General features: G+C 40.9%; 1 protein-coding gene across 4 annotated transcripts in view; it reads right to left on the bottom strand.

The window, feature by feature from the left end:
• The window catches only part of LOC127695224 (eukaryotic translation initiation factor 5A-2-like), a 170,161-nt gene that overhangs the window by 78,657 nt on the left and 68,055 nt on the right, over positions 1–23,449 (bottom strand). For 2 of the 4 annotated variants that reach the window (XR_007979919.1, XM_052197208.1), the window contains 2 exons: positions 22,417–22,505; positions 14,374–14,462 (listed from right to left, as the gene is read on the bottom strand). Coding sequence is in view for 3 of the 4 variants with exons in the window: in XM_052197208.1 (XP_052053168.1) it covers positions 14,374–14,397 (24 nt within the window). In the remaining variant the exon portion in view is untranslated. Of the gene's footprint in view, positions 1–14,373; positions 14,463–17,436; positions 17,526–21,051; positions 21,126–22,416; positions 22,506–23,449 lie in introns of those variants that run through there. The other 2 variants (XM_052197207.1, XM_052197209.1) reach the window with 2 other exon arrangements.

The raw sequence follows: 23,449 nt of genomic DNA, 5'->3' as shown, positions 1-23,449 counted from the left end.
TAAACTTCTTCAGGGAGAGGTGGTCTTTGATTTATAATGACCAATGCTGAGGATGCCACTTCACATAATACATGATAAAACATGATGTAAGGATGTTTTGGGCCATCTTAGAAATGGTTGGAAATTCTGTTCTACCCCAAGCCATAGTAATTTTTCATGAAATTCAGAAAAGCTACTCATGATGCCTATTTCCTGTTGAGGAAGGGTGGGTAAGACAGGGTCTTACCCCCCCCCCCAGCTCTTCACAAGCACACTGCACACCTGGTTCTGCCTCCACCTCCCAAGTGTGCACCAAGACTCACCAACAAACAGCAATTTTGAAATCAAACATTCTAACACAATAATATCCCAAATGCTCATTAATACTCATTTGTACTTAAATGCTAAAAAAACGATGGTAGAAAAATACTAAAAGTGTTTGTTACCATAATTAAACCATCCTGTTTCTGTAAAAGTCGAAACTTCAAGGTTTCGTAAAAGCGCTGAATTTAATAATTGCATACAATAGTTTCAATCCTGAGCTGAGGTATGTCAGGCCACCGGTGAGCCCACAGGGTGTGAGGGACTGTAGAAGACGTTGCAAATCTTGTGCTTCCGAATGCAGACTGCAATGAAGTGACAGGGCACCACAGTGCAAGCAAGACCACAGACACACAATAAACTCATCACGTGTTTGCTTTTGAATCATCAGGGATTTTGTTGCTGTATATTCAGGGTCTTCTGCTTTGGCCAAATTTACTGCAACCCCCATATTGAAGTTACATAATTATCCACAGTTATGCACAGATATGTTGTGAATGATGCTTTAAAATGGTCTGCAAATGAAAGAAGATTAATGCAAAATAACATAGACAATTCCATTTGTATGAAATTACCAATAGACAGAAACATAAAGAAAGATTTATGACCACATACATTCAGAGAAAACTAATATTGAAAGATGACAGTTAATGGTATGCATTTCTTTTGGAGCTTCAAACTGTGGTTTATTTGTCCAGATTCAATACAGATTCATTTTTAAATTTAATCTATCAACAAGGCATCTTAGAGACTGATGGTTAAAAATATCCAATTCAAATTTTCTAAAACAAACACTTATTTCTGTTGTGGAAGAAAGGATCTCAAAGAACACATTCTCATCTTCTCATCAGGTAAGATGCAGAGCAAAGACTTTCCTGACCTAAAATGAGAGCTCTGGTTGAGGACATGGAGCTTTGGTTGCCTTGAGTTTTAACGGTGTGTCAATTTTCACCTTTCTGGAACTAAAGAATATGGAGGCAGAGGTGCCGTTTCTTCCTGGAAGTCTTTGGACTGCACCCTGTCTGTGTAGACAGGTCCATAGTGTGTAGACTGGTGACTATCTCCTTTATTTCTCTCCTCAGCTTCATTCACAGTTACCTAGAGCACACACAATGTCTCTGTTTTATTCACAGCCGTAGTTCTTACCAAGCAGTATCATTTTTTGCTGTTGTTTTGTTTTACGGATTTCTGATCCAAGGACAGCCTTTACCCTAGAGCTACAGCAAGCCTATGACCAATATTTGAGAGGGGGAGGGGAAGAGGGAGGAAAAAAGGGAGGGAGAGGGAGACACAAGATTCATATATGAATGGATGAATAGGTAAAAGGTGCATTTCAGGGAAAAGACTGACTAATTCTTAAAAGGATTTATTCAGAAGCAAACCATGTGAGCATATCTCATGTAATGAACAAAATCAGAATACAATCATCTAGGACTCTGGGCAAACAGAGGTCTCATATTATTCCTGTCTTAAGAGAAAAAAAATCCTGAAAGTATGACTACAGAAACTTAAATGTAACCAGTGACAGGGTACTAAATATGTTAATATCATATACACATAAACCGTAAATGATCAGAAGTTAGGAACAATTAAGGGAAACAATTAAAATAGAATTGTATCATATTTCTTGAATTTGGTTGGTTCTCAAACATTAAATTCAGATGTTGCTTTTACTCATAAGCTCTGAAAAAGCAAATAATATTTTCTACATACTGTTCACCATAAATCTTAACATACCATTCAAATTTAATCTAAACACAAACATAACCCTAAAACCTCTGCCAGGCCCACAAATACTCAAGACAACCACAATCTGATTTCCAGGACAGCAGTTTTAACTTTACAAGTACAATATTTATACTGAGGAGATAAATCATGTAAATCATAATGGCTTACGCTTGTATCATATCTAAGCCTGCACTTTTGCATTCTCCAAGATTTCTACACATTTACCCATAGCTCAGTTGGTCTACTGAAACAATTTTACAGTTCAGACAGTTGGATATTGATTAAGATTTAAGATCTGTTTGGGAAAAGCTTTAAACAATATCATTCACATTACTTACTTAGCACTTGATCACAGTGTCTATACAACAAACTCGAATTTAAAATTCATTCATAAATTCAGCCTCTATTGAAGCCACTATACCATTCACCTTATTTCCATGCTGCCTTAAAATATTAAATTCAAACATCAAATTCATATTTAAATTAGATCAGTCTTAACTAATATTAGTTGACAACACAATTAGCCAAAAGAATAGTGGTAATCTTTCCAGACAGAAATATTAAAATCCTTTTAAATGTATAAAATCTTTATTGCAAGTGTTTGTTTTGATGCAGGGCCTCAAATAGCCAGGGTGGTCTTGAACTCACTGTATAGCTGAAGGTAATCTTAAATTAGGTTATCCTGTGAATGAGGGTAACCTGTTCTACCTCTCAGCATGGAATCTGCAGGTCTATGTCACCATAAAAGGTCTATACAGTGCCTCTACCATACCTGGCTAAAGTTCTTCCAGGACTTTAAAACCTAGTTCAGAGCAGTACATAAATATACTAGCAACTCTACTAAAGGAACAATTGTGATAAGGAAAGGACAAGATTAAGAAACTAAGGAACACTAAGCCTGGTACCAAACAGGTAAAGACTATCAGAGAAAAGTGAATGCAGATAGGTAAGCTGCCCTACACTCAAAAGAGGCTCTGGCTACACAGCTGAGGAGTTTGCCCAACGAAGAGCAACGACACTGTCAGAAGATTTTCTTTGAAGTCTCCAACCCCAAGAAGACTGTCCTGTAGAGAAACTGAAGGCGACCTGAGCAGCAAGGTAACACGCCAAGAAAGGGCTCTGAGCAGGGATAAAAATGCACCACCAACCAACCCCAGCCCTCCAGCTCCAGCCACTACAACTCAGGGTTCAAAAGACATTCAAAGGGGAAGCAGCTGCAAAGGACGTGAAATGAAAACACTGTATTTAATGTCCGAATGGTGAGAGCTGGACGTTAGCACAGAATCCGCACTTCTACAGTGGGGACTTTTGGGGGGAAAAGAGCACGTTTTCAGTTCACAGAAAGGCCTAGGACCTTAAACAAACTGTGCCGAACCCATTTACCTAATAGATAAGGTTAAACTTGGGCCCATACTTAAGCCTTCAGTGTAGTGCAAACATGCCTTAAAGTATCCCACTAGCAAAGGATTACACAGGGCCTTCACATCCTATCTGACAGGGCACACAGCTATTCTGTATTTCACGAAGGCCTCAATTATTCTAAGAAGGTAATATCACACATGGAAGGATTTGGGCCACAAACACATAAATGGGTCATGAACTAAGATGCACTAAGGTTCGCACTGTTTACTTCTTGAAGGAGCTATTCAAGAACACATTCTTGAGCCAGAGATGGAACTAAATGGATGCAAAGGAAGAGGGAAGGAGGAGGAAAGAAGGAAGAGAGGGGAGCAGGAGGGAAAAGAAGGAAGAGGCAGAGGGAAGGAGGAGCATACATTTACCAGGTCCTTTAGCCACTCCTTGGATAAACCATAAAAAGCTGTAAGAGAAAGCATGCAGGGCTATTGCTACACATAGACAGTTGTGTGCACACTTAGCATGCACAAAGCCCCAAGTATGGAGTAAAGGGCCAACAAGAGGAGGGAAAGGCTCTAGAAGGGAAGGGAAGAACAGAGGCCTGGGGGGATATAAACACACACATGCCAACCTTACAAAAGCAGTGGCCATGTGCACACACTACCAGACCTTCCCGGAACCAGAACCGGAATCGGAATGGAACCACACACCCCCCTCCCGAGCATCTTGTACCATTGTACCTACTTAGATGAGCAGACCTACAGTTCAACTGCTCCAGGGCCTGCAAAGAAAAGGATCACAGAACCTGGGATGCCAGTGCTGTGACAAGAAGCAGACTCTTCTGAATAGCACCAAAAAAAAAAAAAAGAGCTAAAATTGCCCAACAAAATGCAAGGCAACAGGAGCTGAGTGGCTTATCCTGGCTGATTACTGTTCTAAGACTCTCATCGACGGGGGTGAAATACAAAGAAAGTGTGTGCTGGTTTTTACAGAAAACATATGGGAACTTACCTGGGGAAATTTACTCTCTCTTAACTAAACAAGGACTCTTTTCAGGTATTTTGAGTTGAAATTGAGAAGGACATTCTTAATTGTAGAAAATATGGAGGAAAAAGTCAGCGACTAGTGAATATAATGCACTGGTATTCTCCTTCATACCTGGCATGAGGGTTAGCTTTTGTCAGCTTGACACACACTAGTCACTGGGGAAGAATGAACTGAATGACTCCTATCAGTTTGGTTTGTAGGCATGTCTATGTGACAGCTTCTTGGGGGTTGAGCTACATGGAAGGCCCAGATCACAGCGGGCAGTGCCATCTGTAGGCAGGTGGTCCTGGGAGGTATGAGAAAGATAACTGAACATGGGCCTGGGAGCAAGCAGCAAGTGTCGTTCTGCTGAGGTTCCCATCTTTGTTCCTGCTGGAGCTCCTGCTCTGACATCGTCAGTGATGGACAGTGATCTGGAATGTGTAAGCCAAGGAAGGTCTTCCCCCACAAGTGCCCACAAGCGATGTTTAACACAATAGAAAGCAAGCCAGGAGCATGGGTATCTGGCAGCAGCTAGAACAGTACTTTACATACAGAGACCTGGTGGATGGGTCAAGCAAATAGAGAGGGCAGCCTAGAAAAGATAACGGGGATTCCAGGCTCCCTGGGAAAAATAAGTGGCAGAGAGCACAGGAAGAGAACAAATTAATGTATTCCCAGGCAAGAGAGGGCAAGGGCCAAGGCATAGAATGGAAAGGAACGCCAATTTCGTGAGTCTTCCTAGATGAGCGGCATCTCTCTGTCCCCTGACATGAGACCAGCAACAAGCCAACCTAACACCTCCTTCAGCGACCAGGGCCTCTGGCAGGAGAATCGAGTTTACTCCAAGACACCATGATCATCTTAAAGTCTCCTGAAGACCTTGCTCTTAAAATGAAGGACACACAATGAGTTTCCTGAGCGTCCTTCAGGCACTCACTAATATGCTAGAACTCCGAAGGCCACACATATACACAGCAGAATACAGAGTCTCAAGCAGACTGCCTGAGTGTGAGTCTCTGTTCCCCTACCACCAGCGATCAGACCTCAGGCTAAATTGCCCTTGCCTCAGTTTCCTGCCTATAACAGACAAGAAACCGTCTTTTCTCTGATGGACCTATCCCTAAGTATAAAATGTACTTCAGCTATAACTCTAGTTACTATTTTGTAATTAATGATAGTATCTTTCCAGCATGAGTATTTATATGAACAAACTACCTTTTGGTAAATGTTTTTGTGGGAAGTACAGCTATTCTGAATACCACCTCTTAGAGTACTTCACCCCCTATGCCACAGACAGACAACTATTAATCAAGCTAGAATCTCCTACTTAGCTTGATGCAGCTTCAGGAGTCTGCTGATGAGGATTACACAAAGGATGAGTTAGTTGATCATGGCCCAAGAATTACCAATGCTTCATTACTTCACCATTATGTCTTTGCCACAGAGTTCAATCTAGTTTGTGTACTGTACCTTTAAAAATATGGTCCCAGGAACAGGGAGTATGTTTCAGTTGATGGACACTTGGAAAATACATGACTATATGATGAACTCTGGGTTTGATTCCCCAGTACTAAAAATAAAGGTTAAAAAAAATCCATAGAATCCCAATTGGTAGAAGATTTACCAAGATCTTTACAAAAGAGCCTATAACTGGTTTGGGACTACCGAACCCTTGACTTGCAGCTCTAAGGGGCCCCCAATTCACCAACATCTCAGTGACATTTATGCTGTTGTTCCCTGTGGGAAGCAATGGAAAACTTCAGATAAACTGAGATAGGTCCCTTTTCATTATTCTTTAACAACTTTATACATGCATTATATTGAATTTTAGTCATTTTAACCCCATTATCATCTCCCAACACTGAGCCCCCTCATTCTCACTTCTCCCATTTTCATATCCTTCTTCCTTTTCTTTCCTTTCCTCTCTTTTTTTCTTTGTCTTTTTTTTTCTGTAACCAACTCAATTTAATTAAGGTTGCTTGCAGGGGCATGAGTTAGTGGTTATTTATTGAAGCCTGGGCAATTTGGCAATGGCTATAATTATGAGAAGAATGATTCTTCCTCTTCTAGCAACCATTAACTGCCAACAGCTCATCACGAGGCCGCACAAGCCCCTTCCCCACATGTACAACAGTGTGAATTCAGGAGCACAATGGCATTGCCATCGCCAGAAGGCAGCAAAGATTGGTCCCTATAAACATGACACCTGATTTAACAACAGGAGTGATCCAAAGTGCGGTACCAGTACTGGAAACACATTACTGTGGTGACGAGGTGGAATGGAAAGAAAAGGAGCCATGTAATGAAGCAAAATCAGAAAAGTAATGCCAGAAAAGTAATTTAGGCAAAGAGCAGAGAACAATGGGAGAAAGTAACTTCCTCACATGCTCCATAGCCTGCTGGGCTTCACCTCTGGATAATCCTCTCTCCTCACCACACTAGGCCAGTCCCCCCCACCACCTGTGGCAGCTCCTAAGGGCCTCAGCTGAGACATGTTTCAGCTCCCACAGGATTCTTGAAGCCAGGACTCACGCTGCATGTTGAATGTGTACTCCCGACCAGAGCCTAGCCAGGTTACAATAAGAGCCCTCCCTACTCTATCTTCAGGCAAGTCTTACAGTTTGGCTTAAGCCCCAAAGGTTCTTACATGCAACAACAGTCATGAATCTCAAATGAAACCACCACACTTACAAATACACACTGTATGATTTACATTTGTATCACATTCCGAAAAGACTAAACTACAGGGGTGAGAAAAATATTGGTGATACCAATAATGGGCAGGAGAATAGACGTTATTTTTTCCATCACATAGGGGTAATTTCAAGGTGTGTTGTTTAATTTACAAACAAGAACACTATATTGAACAGTGCATAGTGCTCACTAGGTAGCTCTTCTGTGGCTTGATGAATTCTTTGCTTTCCCAACTCCACACAGTTCTGACACCAGTGCGAGACTTGATGTGCCCTTGGTCAGTTACCCTGTTCCAGGAATCCTGTTTATAATTAGTTCAAATCTTATTTTCAGTGTGAATACCTTTTCTTTGCTTCACTTTGAGCTTTCTTGACAGATTTCTTTTCTATTATCACTTCTTTTGACCTGTCACATGAGTTTATCAAAGACAAGGGGACAACATAACTACATGCCTGTCTGCTCATAAACCAACAGAAAGAACTAACACCACTAATACAGTGAATCATAACTCATTAACATGACTTCTGATATAATTAGACTCTACTGATAGGGAACTGGTGTTAATTAACCATGGCAAGTAAAAGCCAAAGTCATGTAAAAGAAGAAACAATTATACTTAAAGTAATTTTAAAATGAATGAACTGAATCACCACAGATTTAAGAAAAAGAACTTGAGTACCTTCCTACATCTTATAATAATCAAAGAAGTGGGGAGGTCCCTGAAGACGCAATTCCATCTAGATTAATAGATGAGAAGAAATTTGTCCTACAATTCCAACTCTGATACCAGTAACAAAATTATGGGTACTATTATATTTTTATGACATTCCTTTTACAAAGTCAGTAATATTTTTTCATTGGTTGAATGGACCAAGAGAGAATAATATTAGACAATACTTGTAGAAATTCAACCAGACACTATCATACAAATATACACAGCGACTGCAACTGGTACTATTCTCTAATGTGCTCACAGAATCCTCGTAGCCACCCACAAGGCAAGTGGCATTATAATCACCTGTATGTATAGCAGAATGCCAGAGAATAAGGAAGTCCAATAATTCATCTACAGATAGGCCAACAGTAAGCAATAAAGCCAGGATTTGAACTCAAAAAGCAACTTCACAAATCAAGCTGTTCAAAATGCTATTTCTCTCTGCTTTCTGTACAAAATAAACACAGTCATCAGGAAGGGTACCCAGTACTGATCCCCAGATGTTGCACAGATATCACTTAGTGATGTTCAACACCACACACAGTTTGCTCTCCTGGGACATCAAGTACAACAAACAATGACCCACTGAGTTAGAAAAACCATTCCAAGATGCTAAGGGTGGCAGGAGAACAGAGTGAAAAAAAATTCAAAATAAGTCCATTATTTTATTCTATGGAAAACTGACATAAATACAAGAAGATCACTAAAAAAATTCGCTTTGTAAGACTAGAAAAAGTCTTGTATTTATCATTAATGTGTCTAAGAAGAGGGCTGTTACAACAAGGTATGGAACATCAACAAATTCCACTGACATTTTCAATACCTCTGACCCTGAAAGTTAATCATACTGCTTGCAGAGGTCTGATCTCACAAGAATTCCATAAGGAGCAGGAACGTGAGGGCCTAATAAGGATGTGTGACACAGGAGCAAAAGGATTAGTTAACTAAAATAAGTGGATTCCTCTCTAAATATAATCCGCTCATAAGGACATTTAGAACATTTGTATCTCATTAGGGGTATTAAGTGAGGAAAAGAGTCTCAGTACCAAACAATCCTAATTATAATTCATCTTAGGAAATAAAGTGAGTTTTCGTAACTGAAATGGAAAATGTATGGCAGGAAACATCTTTAATATAATAACAGAACTGTCACCAAACTCAGACACTAAAGCAAACATGCCAGGCTAAAGGAACACAATGAAAACTAAATAACTGCTCTCAGAATGACAATGGCTTTTCATGTTTCTCAAAACATGCTTCTTCCTCTGTCATCATAACAACCCAAAGCAGAAGTAAGATGACCAAGAAAAAGAGACTCAGTTTGTAAGCAGCAGGAGACATAATAACGGTTTACTCTAACACATCTTCCATGAAGGTGACACAAGAAGTAAAATCAAGGCAGTTAATAAGGCAACTTCACCATCAGTGGGCTTCCATGTGGGGAAAACTCTGTCTACTTCGCCATCTCACCAGAAATGAGAGCTTGCCAACCAAGTATTGCAACAATAAATAAATAAATAAATAAATAAATAAATAAATAAATAAATAAATAAATTCTATAGAAATGGAATGCATGGTGTGACTTCTTGTTGTTAGATGTTCAAAGACAATTTTACTAAAATTGAAAAGAGAAACTTGAAAGCAGGTAAGCTGTAAACCTCAGCAGCTGTCACAGAATTGAACAGGGAAGGGTTTGAGTTAAGCCAACATGGAGGTCAGCCACCTGGCAGATAACAGCTACAGGGCAGACACAAAAGCTTTAATGAAAAGGAGACCTAAAGGACTAGAGAAAGCATATTTAGCTCTGGCCAGCAACCTAAAGACAGAAGAGAAGGAGGAGGAATATATATGTTCCGTTTTGAGTCAGAATTCACAATGGCAGGCAGACCCAGCATAAGCTGATGGTAGCTCTGTAGCTTCTGCATCGAGGATGCGAATTCCAGGAAGGGAACGTAAGATAATAAAACAGTAGGTCAGAGGTGATGCCCAGTGTTGGGTATCCATCACAGCTTCGGCCTCTTACTGTGGTAAGAGTCTCCCTCAGAAGGTAGGGCTGTCTCATTGCCTTTTTGAGCTCCACAGCCTTATTGCAAGCAGTTAATTTTCTAAATTTCAGATAGGAAGTAATCACTACCCTCTCCTAGCATAGTTCCTCTCAGGAAGCACTGGAGAAAACTTGGTCCAGTGCCTACTCTCAAGGCTGTTCATCTCCATGACTAAAATCACGAGGCATCTCTCTCTTTGTTGAGAGCTAGGGCTTTCATGCTCCTAGTCTACACCATGCCCCCAGGAAAGACGGGGCAGGCATAGGCATCAGTGTTTTCACATTAGGTACAAGTATTTGCCTCGATTATTTTTAAGTATCTATTTGAAAACTGTGAAGGGGTTGTTCTGTGGACAGTTGCATCATTATCCAGAGGTGGCTAAGAAAACACTTTACCATTACATAACAGAAAGATCAGAGGACAGGGAACTATTTTCCTACTGTAAGACTCAGCCCAGCTTTTAAAAAGCTGAATTTCTCAGCCAACAAAAGCAATCAGAACAATAGTCTATGTTATCATTAATTTTACACTTTCCAGTATGGTCCACTCCTCTCTGTAGTAAGTCTTTGCTATGGGGAATTAGGGTTGAGGGAAGAATATAGGGATTTAGATCAGTCAATGAATTTTGCATGATGTATGTATATATGTACGTATGTACGTACGTACGTATGTATGTATGTATGTATGTATGTATGTATGTATGTATTTGATAAATGAACTGTCCTTTCTTGATTAGGCAACTTTTCCTTTCCTTGAAAAATAGTGTCAATCCTGTTCCTATTCCTACCTGCCCCTGGTCCACCTACAAATTCTGTTTTCCCTTTCCAGAAGATCCACGTACCCACCCCCACCACAGTCCTCTCTCCTTGTTACTTACCCTCTCTGGGTTTGTGACTTGCAGTATGATTATCCTTAACAACTAATATCCACTTACAAGTGAGTATATATCATGCTTGCCTTTCTGGGTCTGTGTTGCCTTGCTAAGGATCATGGTATTTTTGGTTGGTTGGTTGGTTGGTTGGTTGGTTGGTTGGTTGGTTGGGTGGTTTGTAGTCTAATCTATTTGTCTGAAAATTTCACATTGTCATTTTTTAACATCTGAGTAATACTCCATTGTTTAAGTGTATATTTCCTTTATCCATTCTTTGGTTGAGGAAAATCTAGGTTGTTTCCAGAGTCTGACTATTATGAATAAAGCAGCTATAAACATAGTTGAGCAAGTGTCTTTGTGGTAAGATGGCGTGTCTTTGGGTATATGCCCAGGAGTGGTATAGCTGTGTCTTAAAGTAAATCAATTCCAAATTTTCTGAGAAACATCCATATTGACTTCCAAAGTAGCTGTACAAGTTTGCACTCTGACCAAGAATGGAAGAGTGTTCCCCGGGCACCATGCTTGCCTCCTGATGCCATACGCACTACCACACTGGTCATGGACTCTAACCCTCTAAAACTATGAACCTCAAAAAATTGTTGCAAGTTGCCTGGGTCATGGTATTTTAACACACCAATATAAAAGTGACTAAGACAATGATGAAATCCTATTACCTTAAAAGCCAGAGAGTAAAAAGCTTCTGAGCCTATCAGACACCCTCCTATGTCATACAGACAGCATCTACCCTAAGCATGGAAACAGTATGAATGTAAATGTATGAAGTCTTTCTTAATTTTAAGCTGAACTATATAGCACATACCCCCTATAGAACACAATCATCTTCTCTTCCTGTGCCCTGTAGCTTGTTCTTTCCATTGAAGCATCTGTTCTGACACTTAATGCCTTTACCTCAGGCATTCAAATATTACCAGGTCTAAATCAGGACCTATCTCAGGAAAACCCCAAGACTTGAATCACCCTTCACAGGATTCATCCACTGTCTAGACCAATTTTCAACCTCCCTGAGGCCTTTAACTAACTTAAGGAAGATGCAATGCTCAATAAAGATCCACAGAAAGAGTGGTGCCAAAGTGGAGACAGAGTATAATTGATATAATCTATGTTGACTAACTTTTGTAGGGTGGGGATTCCAAAGCAATGTAGGTGGAATAAGTTAGCAAAAGAAGTGGGAAAACTGCAGGAAGATAGAAAAGAGGAAAAGAGGGCTCCACGTTTGACAGAAGTTTCTCCACTCCAAAGATGTTTGAAGAAAAACTGTAACTGCTAATCCTAGCCTTTAAAAAAAATACTTCTGACATCATTGCAGTATTAGAAACATTTGGGAGTATGAACCATCGGCTGACAGTTACAGGAATCCTGGAAGGGGAAACAATGGTCAAGGAAGGCCAGACAGCAGTAGTTATAAACCTCTGCTCAGTCCCAAAGCTTCCTCCAAGCCATGCAAGCCACTGCCGGTAAGAGGTGGATGGGAATGCTGTTCCTCACTTCCCCAGGTGATGATGCTAAGGAGGGGCATGAACACAGCTCTGCTGCAGAGAACATTTGAGTTCCTTGGTTTTCTCACCTTTTGAAGTAAGACACGTCATGGGTTTCATTCCCAAGGGCCTGAGATTTATAGAAGCCAGTAAAGACATGATTTACAAGTCTAACTACAGAAAATGCTAGTATAAAAACAAAAACTTTCCAATTTTCCTTATGCCATGACTTGGTCCTTCTGTAATATAGGAAATGGGGTTGAGGAAAATGTTGTGGTCAAAAAAAATAGAGCAGGTCACTTCAAGATTAGGAATCTTTCAAAAAAGATAGCACCCCTCACTCAAAAATTGCATTTATTTTATTTTATGTGAATGGGTGCTTTGCTTACATAGATATAGGTGCACCACGAGTGCCTGTTACAGACAGTTGTGAGCCACCCTGGGTGCTGGAAATCAAACCCCAGATTACTCCTCTTCCAGAGGAACAGTGTCTTTAACCACTGAACCATCTCCAGCCCTGTGCTCCAAGTTTGTGACAATGAAGGTTTGAAAAAACAATACACCCACTCTCAAAGCACGTAAGTAAAGAAAATAGATAAACTACCAAACCAGTATTCCATGCTGTCAATGAGTCAACAAGTACATCCCACAGAAACTAACAGTGTTTAATAAAAGTTCCTTTTATCAATAATATTCTCATGTTACTTAAAAATTCCACAAAAATCAGCTCTTTAAAGGAATCTTTTTTTATAATTGAAGCCTTTCAACTTAAACGCTTATGCTAGCTAGACTGAGTATTTATAGATACTCAAAATAGTACACCTTCAATTCAGACATCTAAGAAAGCAAAGTATGGTAGATGTTTCAACAACAAAATCATGCTTCCACAGAATGTCTGTTGCAAGAGAATATATCTGTAAAATCACATGTGAGAAATGTTTATATGTCAGAAATATAACTAACTCATAAATACACAAAACACAATCTAACATTAGAAATAGAGCATCTGTAAATTCAATATCCATTATCTGCCTTTCTGGCTCTCCATGGATGTCAAAAACAACAAGACTGATAAGCATCCTTTTCACTGACTGTAGTGCATGCCCACAATTGCCGGCTAGATTAGTAAGTACCCATTGTGGCTAGCATGGCAATAGATGTTCAGGTCAGCCTGTTTGGCAGATGGCAAGAAACCATGGACTCTGATATCAGAAAGTTAGACTTTCAACAATATGGCACACAACAGAGAACTTCCTGACCAGCACAAAACATCGTGGTTGGAGAAATGGAGCATGATTAAAATAAAAGAAACAATACGGGAGAGTTCATCATCTAGTGCCATTTCTATCTTTAGTATAGATTTTAAGATCTAATCTACTCTAAGTCTCTCAAAACAATAACTATTATTCCCATGAGGTAATAATCAACTTGAACTCAGAAAATTCAAGTTCAAGTGTACTGTATGCTGAGATGGTAGTCACGGAGAGCACAGTGGCACTGAATGAGTTCTCACATACTTTACATTCTATGGCCATCTGAAACAATGCATGAATGAAAATATACATGGTGTCATAAGCACATCACAATCTTTCCTAGATAGCAAAGTAGTGAAGTATTAATAACTATTATATGTCATTAAAAATATCCCCTGGCTCTTCTGAAGAGAACAGTATTCTCTAGCTCAGTGTAAGGAATCTGTTCAGTAGCCATGTTACAAAAATCCAAAAGCTAAGTTAATGCTAAAATGCTTATCAACCATGTGGGTTCCAGAGCCCACATTATGAAAAAAATACAAAAAAGCTGAACCCCAAGAGGAGAAATAATCTGTTATCGGGTATCCTACTGAAAAGTCTTGAGAAACTGTGAGTTCTTGCCATCTCAGAAAGCAGGATGACTTAAACACCTATCATTACAATGGCCAAAACAAGGGTACCACTCCTTGTCTACCGGGGTGGTAGATGAAAATCCATGCTGAGGCTCGGGAAAGGAAGCTGAGCTGGACTCTCCCACCAAAGAAACAACTACCTCCACAAGGCAAGTATGGGCATTCCATGGGGAGGAAGAGGTCCACCTCCCGATTTTCATCTGGCCTTGCTCCCATGTTTCAAGTTAATGTTTTAGCTCAGTGAAAGTAATTACCAGCCAGGCTCTGCAATCCATCATTCACCCTGGGCATTCCTGCTGATTCTTTCTTTGGTCTGTAGGACACAAGAATCTCTTCTGTTGATCTGTAAGTGCAAAGGAAAGATTTGGTTGTTACTTGTTTCTTGCTATTCTAAATTTCTGCCAAGTAATTAGAATAGAAAATGAACTATTTTCAAGTTTTTTAATTGAAGCTATGGGGGTTAGAGTAGTCATAGCCTCTAACAAAAATAAGATTAAAATCATACATCTTTGATGCCCCCCCACACACACACCTCTTCCAAGTAGAATGGACAAATGTAATCTGACTCTAGACAGTGAGCTCAGGGACTTGATCCAAATCACCCTCCTTCTAATTTAGGTCATTTGGCAAGAATACATTAGTAAATTAGCAAACTGCATATAAATTTACAAAAGGTATTCCTATATCCTCATATCATCCAAAAGAAAAGCATTATTGGAATCCTCACTGCATAGACAATGAGTGGAAAGTTCAGAGGTTAGATGCACTATCCCCAGGAACACATTTCACAGGTTACAAAACAAATTTACCCACTCAAAACATTAGACTTCTACACATCTTTCCAAGTAACTATAATACAGGACAGCTTACATGAGTTCTAACCAGGAGTAATATCCAAAATTGATTAGCTCTTTGGCGTTCATCACACAGTAGGCATTGTTTATTTTACATACTCTACTAAACTAAAGACTTGACAAAGGCATTCTAAAATTCCCCCTCAATGCTGCCTACCATGTAAGTCTGTTTCCTTTACATAAGTATACTGATTAGCAATATAAATACAAGTAAATATAATAAATTTATAGATACATATGTATGTATATAATATATAAAAGACCTATGTCGTAATTATCACAGTAATGTTAAGTTAAAATACATCAGTTTAAAACATTCTGTCCTTGGTGATCAGAAACCCTATGGATATAGGATCTGTGGCTATATACACTACCAATCTAAACATCAAATGGCTGTGTGTGACAGCTAGCTTATTCAGACAATGCTTCATTTGACAATGGACCATGAGAACACGGTGGTCCCACAGAGTGACATGAAGCAATGTTTATAAAATGATCTAATGTACACATAGTTGAAAAAGAAAAAAAAAGAAACTGAAGGACAAGAAAACAAAGGCCTTATTGTTGGAGCAAAATATTGATAGTAAATTATCTGCTTACAAATAAATCTATGATTAGAAAGAAGAAGAAGAGAGAAACCAGAAAAACTACTACAGACACATTTGTGTCTGAGGAGGAGGCAGTCCTCAGAAGGGCTTGAGAGACGGTACTAAGCAAATGGGCATCTCCATCTTGTCACACCCACGGACGACTTTCCAGGATGACAAGATATGATCCTGACATTGTTTAGACTTCAGCTCTTATATTAGTTTTTAATCAGAAAAAGGTTTTAAATGAAAAATGTCTTGACAACAGTCAAATAATCTTGTACAATATATCCATATATTAATCTAAGTATAAGATTCAAACATTTAAAAATAAGTTTTATAAAATGCAAAGATTCAGTAACTTGATTAATTACTAAAGAACTACCCAGTACTCCCAGAGCTCCCAGGCACTAAACCACCAACCAAAGAGTACACATGGAGGGCCCCAGGGCTACAGATGCATATGTAGCTGAGGATGGCTTGTTGGACACCAAAGGGAGAAGAGCCCTTGGTCCTGAGAAGGCGAGATGCCCTAGTATAGGGGAATGATAGTACAGGGAAGACGGAGTGTGTGGGTTGGTGAGCAGGGGGAGGGGGGAAGGGTTAGGGAGTTTTGGGGGAAAGCAGAACCAGGAATGGGGACAAGATTTGAAATGTAAATAAAGAATACAACTAATTAAAAAACCGAACTAAGTGCAGAGGGCTTACAAAGTCTACAGTAGTTTGTTATAATGCCCCAGGTCCTCAAAGTCACACACCATTCACTCACCAACTCACCCACGGCTTTAGGTTTGTAAACTCCACTCATAGAAGTGCACCCTATGTATACTTGATTTTCAGCATCTCTACTGTGTTCTTTTTGTATCTTTTCTGTGTTAGATGTTTTTAAATATAAAAATATCTGTTCCGGTTGACTACAATATACAGAACAGAAATACGCTGTATAGTCTTGTGACTTAGGAGCAAGATAATGTATCACATAACCTTAAGGAACAGGCCACACCATCTAGGACTGTGAAGACTATTCAGTGATGTTCACATAACAATTCAATCTAAATGTCCTGGCATGTTCCTGAGATTTAGCGACATGAGAGCACAAATAACACCACACCTCTCTTTGTCATTGAATGAAACCAAGGCACCAGGATCTACAAACAGAACAAGCAACATCTGGACTTCTTTGGTGTATAAAAATTAACTTCATCACACATACTATTTTTCTTATTTCCACTCTGTATAATTATACACAACCTGAAAGGTGTGCTAAAAAGGAAGAAGTCAGCCGTAATCCCAGAAATGAGAGCTGCTGAGATCTGCTTTTCCTCCTAGCCATTTCCTCTGACAGACTATTCAAAATACTTCCCTTCCCACAGAAAGCTGGAATACTATCGTGATAGATGGTAATAAGATAGATAACACAGACTAGAAGAAATGGATTTCGTTGCACTTACAGCATTGGTTCAAACTCCTAACTAAAGAAACAAGGCAAACTGGAGGATCTATGTATTAAACTCCTTTGGAAACCCAAGAAAGGAGGCAACCTAACTACTCAAGTGTGACACCCATAAAACAAGAATAAATAAGAATCTACAGTGAGTACAGAGAGGTACCCCCTGTTGGAATTGGTTTTGTTCCGCAAAAACATTTTTTAATTTCTATTTTAGCATTGAAACTCTAAACTCTTAATTATTTTATCAATGAGAAACTTAGCTCAGTCCCAAAAGTGGGGGTGGGCATAAAAAGTCCTCTTTTCTTCTCAAAATTACTGTCAGAGAACACTAAGGAAATACTACCTAAGTGTAGCACGTACGCCTTTTCCCCCTTCTTGCACAGCTATGTAGCCTTAGCCCTCTAGTACATGAAACAAATAACTTACAAGGAAGGTCAAGTGCAGCGTGATCAGCTCTGCACATGTGAAAATGGACTTCAACGGAACCAGTGGCCTGCAGTGATAGGAGCCCCTGGGACACAAATGTGTTTTAAACATTTTCATTGATCATGTATGTATGTCAAATGTACCTGTTTAAAACACACTCATATAGAAAAAAATGCTTTTTGTACTACTTACCACTGAGTAAACAAACACAAGTTTCAAATAATTTTCAGTGCAACAGACCTGGAATTTTATTCACCCCAGCCTAGTGATTTTAAATGTCCTGTGACCCTCATAAGTGCTGCCAACATCAACATCTGGTACCTGCACAAAGAAAACAGATTCTAAAGGATTCTTCAGAACCCTTTCAATTTCATCATATGCTTAATATGTTTCTAAGATTTTTTCTCTTCTTTCTGATACAGCAAAACATAAGTACTTTTTTTTAAAAAGTAAGAAACTGTTCTAAGAGATAGCTGTATGTTGAAAAAATAAGTATCTGAAATCGAGTTGTTGCTTATTTCTTCACCCCTCTAAAGAGTTTATAAACAGGGATCTTAAAAAAAATAAAAAATAAAAAATAAACAGGGATCTTTAATCTGATGAAACTTCTGAGTAGGACCACCCCCCTACAAATACATGAATATGAAGAAGAGACACTGAAACCCAAACCATAGCCTCTACGCATGTATTTCTTCTTCCTCTTGTATTTTCTAGCACAAGGATTATTTTATGACCACACCATTCAAAGATTGTAAGAAAAATGATCATGTCACTGTGCAGGACTATGACATACACTGTTTTCCAAAGCTATACACTAACAAACTGTGTTAGGAATCTCAAAAGAATCCAATAATTATTAACTAAACAAAAATATTTAATATAGAAGTTCAAATTGACTTCCAAAAAGTCAATCTTGCTATAGGGGAAATCAACTACATAACAAAAAAAGTGACCTGAAGAACATTTTTTTAAGCTAAATTACTCTAAGATGCCTTCTTTGGTTTAAAAAACTGTAGGAAAGTGTGGGAAGTAGGAAAACTACTTCCCGATTGCACATCATCTGAAATGAAAGAATCATCCCATACTGTGTACTTTCAAGACAGTTGCCTGGAAGTTCATGTCTATGGAAACCCCCTCCCTATCTGTGCTTCTGGATCAAGTCTGAATTATCACTGTGTAAGTAAATCAGCCCATAAAAGTTTTCCTCTGTTTCAATATCATCAACTACTAATACACAAGACATACAATGGGGAGTTCACAGCTAATGCATCATTTTCTTTTCTCAAGCACTCATGCCATACCACATACCTGCTTAATATCCAAAATAAAACAGTTGTCTTCTGCATTAGAGATTTTTCTCAAGGAAAAAAAAAAGCATAGACATCACTCATATCTTAGCCAAAGTACTCAAGGAGACTCAGCATTGGGGCCTGTTAGAGTGCAAATATATTAGCTGTGACTTCGGCAAGTGCCTGTCATGTTGAATAGCATGAGGAAGAGAGAGAGTAATTATTGCCGAGAAACCATTAGAGAGCTCCTTAGTAAAACAAGATGCCTGGGCAAACTAATGGACCAACAGTCCACTGCCGTGTCTTTTCCTATTCCATTTAGTTGCATGTCAGTCCTGTCAAATCATCTGACACTCACAATGCAGGCAGGGTCACTACAATTAGCAAGATCTTGGCTCCCATGTTCTTTCACTGGGGCTACAATAAACAACTACATCTGTACAGCCAGAGATGGTTCCTTGATTGTTTGTGACATAGAGAGCTTGGTGCAAGGCAAAGGCACATTGGTCCTGACTAGCAACAGAACCTTCAGGTTCTATTCTGTTTGAACAAGAGAGGCCACTCCTAGAGTAGGAGCAACTTGCTTCACATTATCCTTTTCTGGTGGGTACTTCTTATGCCTACGAGCAGGAAATCAAAAATGTTTTTATGAAAACACATTACTTTGAGATTCTAAGACAAAGACTCTGATCAGTACCTCTGATATATTCTCCTGAGGCCAGAGTATGTTAGCCAAATTTAGAAGCAAGAAAGAACTAGACCAAATAAGAACAGTGTTTCTTTCTTTTTTCTTGATCAATGGAAAGCAGCTGACTTGGAGAATGAGGCTAGATAACTTTGTACTACAGGATGAGCTTATTAACCAGGTATTAATACCTCACTGGCTTTTAAAGAACAAACTAGACCAACTTGTCAACACTGCCTTAATAATGTCTCAAGTGTCTCTCACTTCATACACTGTCTCTGCAACTGGACCTGTAAATGGTATGTGCTTTGCCGCTGTATCCCAATATTCCCAAGCATCTGGAATTGAATGACCCAGGCTCCAAGAACTAACACTAGGCCCAGACGGGCACCTTGTACATTTCCAAGTGGGAGGAGCCAAGTGCTCATTCAGTTTTGAAGTACTGATACTTCAAAAATGACCATTGCCAAAATGCTGTTTATTTAAAAACAACAGAGTACACAATTCTAAGGACTATAACAAAATCATGCTAAAATGTCTTTAGATCCTAACTTCCATCATGTCGCCAAACAATTTATAATATGTACCTCTACACAGACACACAGACACACACACACACACACACACACACACAAAGGCAAAGTTAATGAGTTTTTTAGAATGAAGGGAAGCAATGGCTGGATTTTCCAGAAAATAGCAGGCCTTCAAGGAGGGAGGTGAAGAGTTAACATGAGACACTGTGAATATTTGGAAGACAACCTTCCTTTAAATGAGACACTGCTGGTAATGGTAATACACAATTTGCAATGAAGGGAAGGACATGCAATTATAATCTGGCTGAGCCCCACTGGACAAAAAGTGATTTACTTGAAAGCTGCCTTTGCACTCAGTAAATGTTCCTGTTATGGGCTGCTCAGTCAGTGACAGCTTTCCAGATGTCAATCAAATTATCATCTATTTACAGTTGATTTGGTAGTGTCATTTGCAATATTCGCTACGTTTCTGATGAAATTGGAAGCACAGAATTTTCTCCAGTTTGCCCTGGCACTCGAGTTGGCAAACTGCTCTTTGCAAATGTCATGTGTCCGCTTATCAGCACTCTAAGGAGCGCGATCTTCCATTCGGCTGAGTGAATCGCTACCAGATGCAAATCTCTCAATCATCAAGGGAAGACTATGGCCTTCAGGAAAGCACACAAGTGTCTCTCTAGCAGGATATGGCTGGCCGCGTCTGCGTCCTCCCCAGCCGCGGGGGCATTACTGCGGTCCCCACGCAGGCCGCGCCTGGGCCCCCTGCACCCTCCCTCCCCCGTGCCCAGCCGCCGCTCGGGGCTCTGAACAGGCCGGCAAGTTGGTAAAGTTGCCTTGGGATCCGGCAGCTCCGTGTATCCCGGGTCCCTGCATCCCGCGCCCTCTGGAGTCCCCGACTGCCCGCCGCTCACCTAAGGCGTGGGGGAAGCCCTCGCTCCCGTCTGCCCGCCAACCTGCCCGCAGCCACCTCAAAAACTTGGGGCCAAGTTGAGGGGTGGGGGTGGATTTCGGGAGCGCTGCCTGCTGCCCGCCTCCTCGGCCCGGGGCGTCCCGCCCGGCTCTGTCCCCACCCAGTGCAAACGCAAGCGGAGAGGAGGTGGAAACTTCTTACCATCTCAGCAGGCTGGTCCTCAAGTGCAGCCCCCGCCTCTTGGTCTCCTCTTAGCGGCCCCACCCCTCGGCCACCTCAGCTCTCCGCTCCGCCTGCTCCCTCCCCGCCTGGCCGCTCCGGGCCGTGCTCACTGCCCGCTCTCGCTGCCCGCGCCACTCCCCACCCGCCCACGCGCGTGCACTCACACCGTGGCCCCTAGGCGCACAGGTGACTGATTTACACCCGCGCCCAGGGTCGCGCTTGCTCCCTCAAGATCGGAGTTGTCCCACTCCTCCCTGGGCGGAGGGAGAAAAAAAAGGTAATGGACTGTCCAGGAGCAGGGCTGCTGGTGACGCGAACGCCGCAGTGCGCATGCGCGAACGCCGCAGTGCGCATGCGCGAACCCCGCAGTGCGCATGCGCGAACCCCGCAGTGCGCATGCGCGAACGCCGCAGTGCGCATGCGCGAACGCCGCAGTGCGCATGCGCGAACGCCGCAGTGCGCATGCGCGAACGCCGCAGTGCGCATGCGCGAACGCCGCAGTGCGCATGCGCGAACGCCGCAGTGCGCATGCGCGAAAGCCGCAGTGCGCATGCGCGAAAGCCGCAGTGCGCATGCGCGAAAGCCGCAGTGCGCATGCGCGAAAGCCGCAGTGCGCATGCGCGAAAGCCGCAGTGCGCATGCGCGAAAGCCGCAGTGCGCATGCGCGAAAGCCGCAGTGCGCATGCGCGAAAGCCGCAGTGCGCATGCGCGAAAGCCGCAGTGCGCATGCGCGAAAGCCGCAGTGCGCAGTGAAAACATTTTCACTCTGGCCTGTGCTTGTAAAACCCCAGATTTCCCACCTGTCTCAGCCTCTCCTTTATATGTGCTCAGGCGTGTTTCCATCTATGAAGTGAAGATGGCGATGTGTGTGTGTAAGGATGGGGGAAGACGTGTGCTCTGTAGTGTCATGTGTGAAGTTCTGTGGTGTACGTGTGCTTCAGAGTGTCATGCTTATCAACCATGTGGGTTCCAGAGCCCACATTATGGAAAAAAATTACAAAAAAGCTGAATCCCAAGAGGAGAAATTCTCTGTTATCGGGTATCCTACTGAAAAGTCTTGAGAAACTGTGAGTTCTTGCCCTCTCAGAAAGCAGACTGACTTAAACACCTATCATTACAATGGCCAAAACAAAGGTACCACTCCTTGTCTACCGGGGTGGTAGATGAAAATCCATGCTGAGCCTCGGGAAAGGAAGCTGAGCTGGACTCTCCCACCAAAGAAACAACTACCTCCACAAGGCAAGTATGGGCATTCCATGGGGAGGAAGAGGTCCACCTCCCGATTTTCATCTGGCCTTGCTCCCATGTTTCAAGTTAATGTTTTAGCTCAGTGAAAGTAATTACCAGCCAGGCTCTGCAATCCATCATTCACCCTGGGCATTCCTGCTGATTCTTTCTTTGGTCTCTAGGACCCAAGAATCTCTTCTGTTCATCTGTAAGTGCAAAGGAAAGGTTTGGTTGTTACTAGTTTCTTGCTATTCTAAATTTCTGCCAAGTAATTAGAATAGAAAATGAACTATTTTCAAGTTTTTTAATTGAAGCTATGGGGGTTAGAGTAGTCATAGCCTCTAACAAAAATAAGATTAAAACCATACATCTTTGATGCCCCTCCCCCCACACACACACCTCTTCCAAGTAGAATGGACAAATGTAATCTGACTCTAGACAGTGAGCTCAGGGACTTGATCCAAATCACCCTCCTTCTAATTTAGGTCATTTGGCAAGAATACATTAGTAAATTAGCAAACTGCATATAAATTTACAAAAGGTATTCCTATATCCTCATATCATCCAAAAGAAAAGCATTATTGGAATCCTCACTGCATAGACAATGAGTGGAAAGTTCAGAGGTTAGATGCACTATCCCCAGGAACACATTTCACAGGTTACAAAACAAATTTACCCACTCAAAACATTAGGCATCTATACATCTTTCCAAGTAACTATAATACAGGACAGCTTACATGAGTTCTAACCAGGAATAATATCCAAAATTGATTAGCTCTTTGGCGTTCATCACACAGTAGGCATTGTTTATTTTACATACTCCACTAAACTACAGACGTGACAAAGGCATTCTAAAATTCCCCCTCAATGCTGCCTACCATGCAAGTCTGTTTCCTTTACATAAGTACATTGATTAGCAATATAAATACAAGTAAATATAATAAATTTATAGATACATATGTATGCATATAATATATAAAAGACCTATGTTGTAATAATCACAGTAATGGTAAGTTAAAATACATCAGTTTAAAACATTCTGTCTTTGGTGATCAGAAACCCTATGGATATAGGATCTGTGGCTATACACACTACCAATCTAAACATCAAATGGCTGTGTGTGACAGCTAGCTTGTTCAGACAATGCTTC

The sequence above is a fragment of the Apodemus sylvaticus genome, chromosome 10 (genome assembly GCF_947179515.1).
Source record: "Apodemus sylvaticus chromosome 10, mApoSyl1.1, whole genome shotgun sequence".
Classification (NCBI taxonomy): Eukaryota; Metazoa; Chordata; class Mammalia; order Rodentia; family Muridae; genus Apodemus; species Apodemus sylvaticus.
The sequence above is the reverse complement of the archived record's forward strand: the minus strand, read 5'-3'. Positions and strand labels throughout refer to the sequence as shown.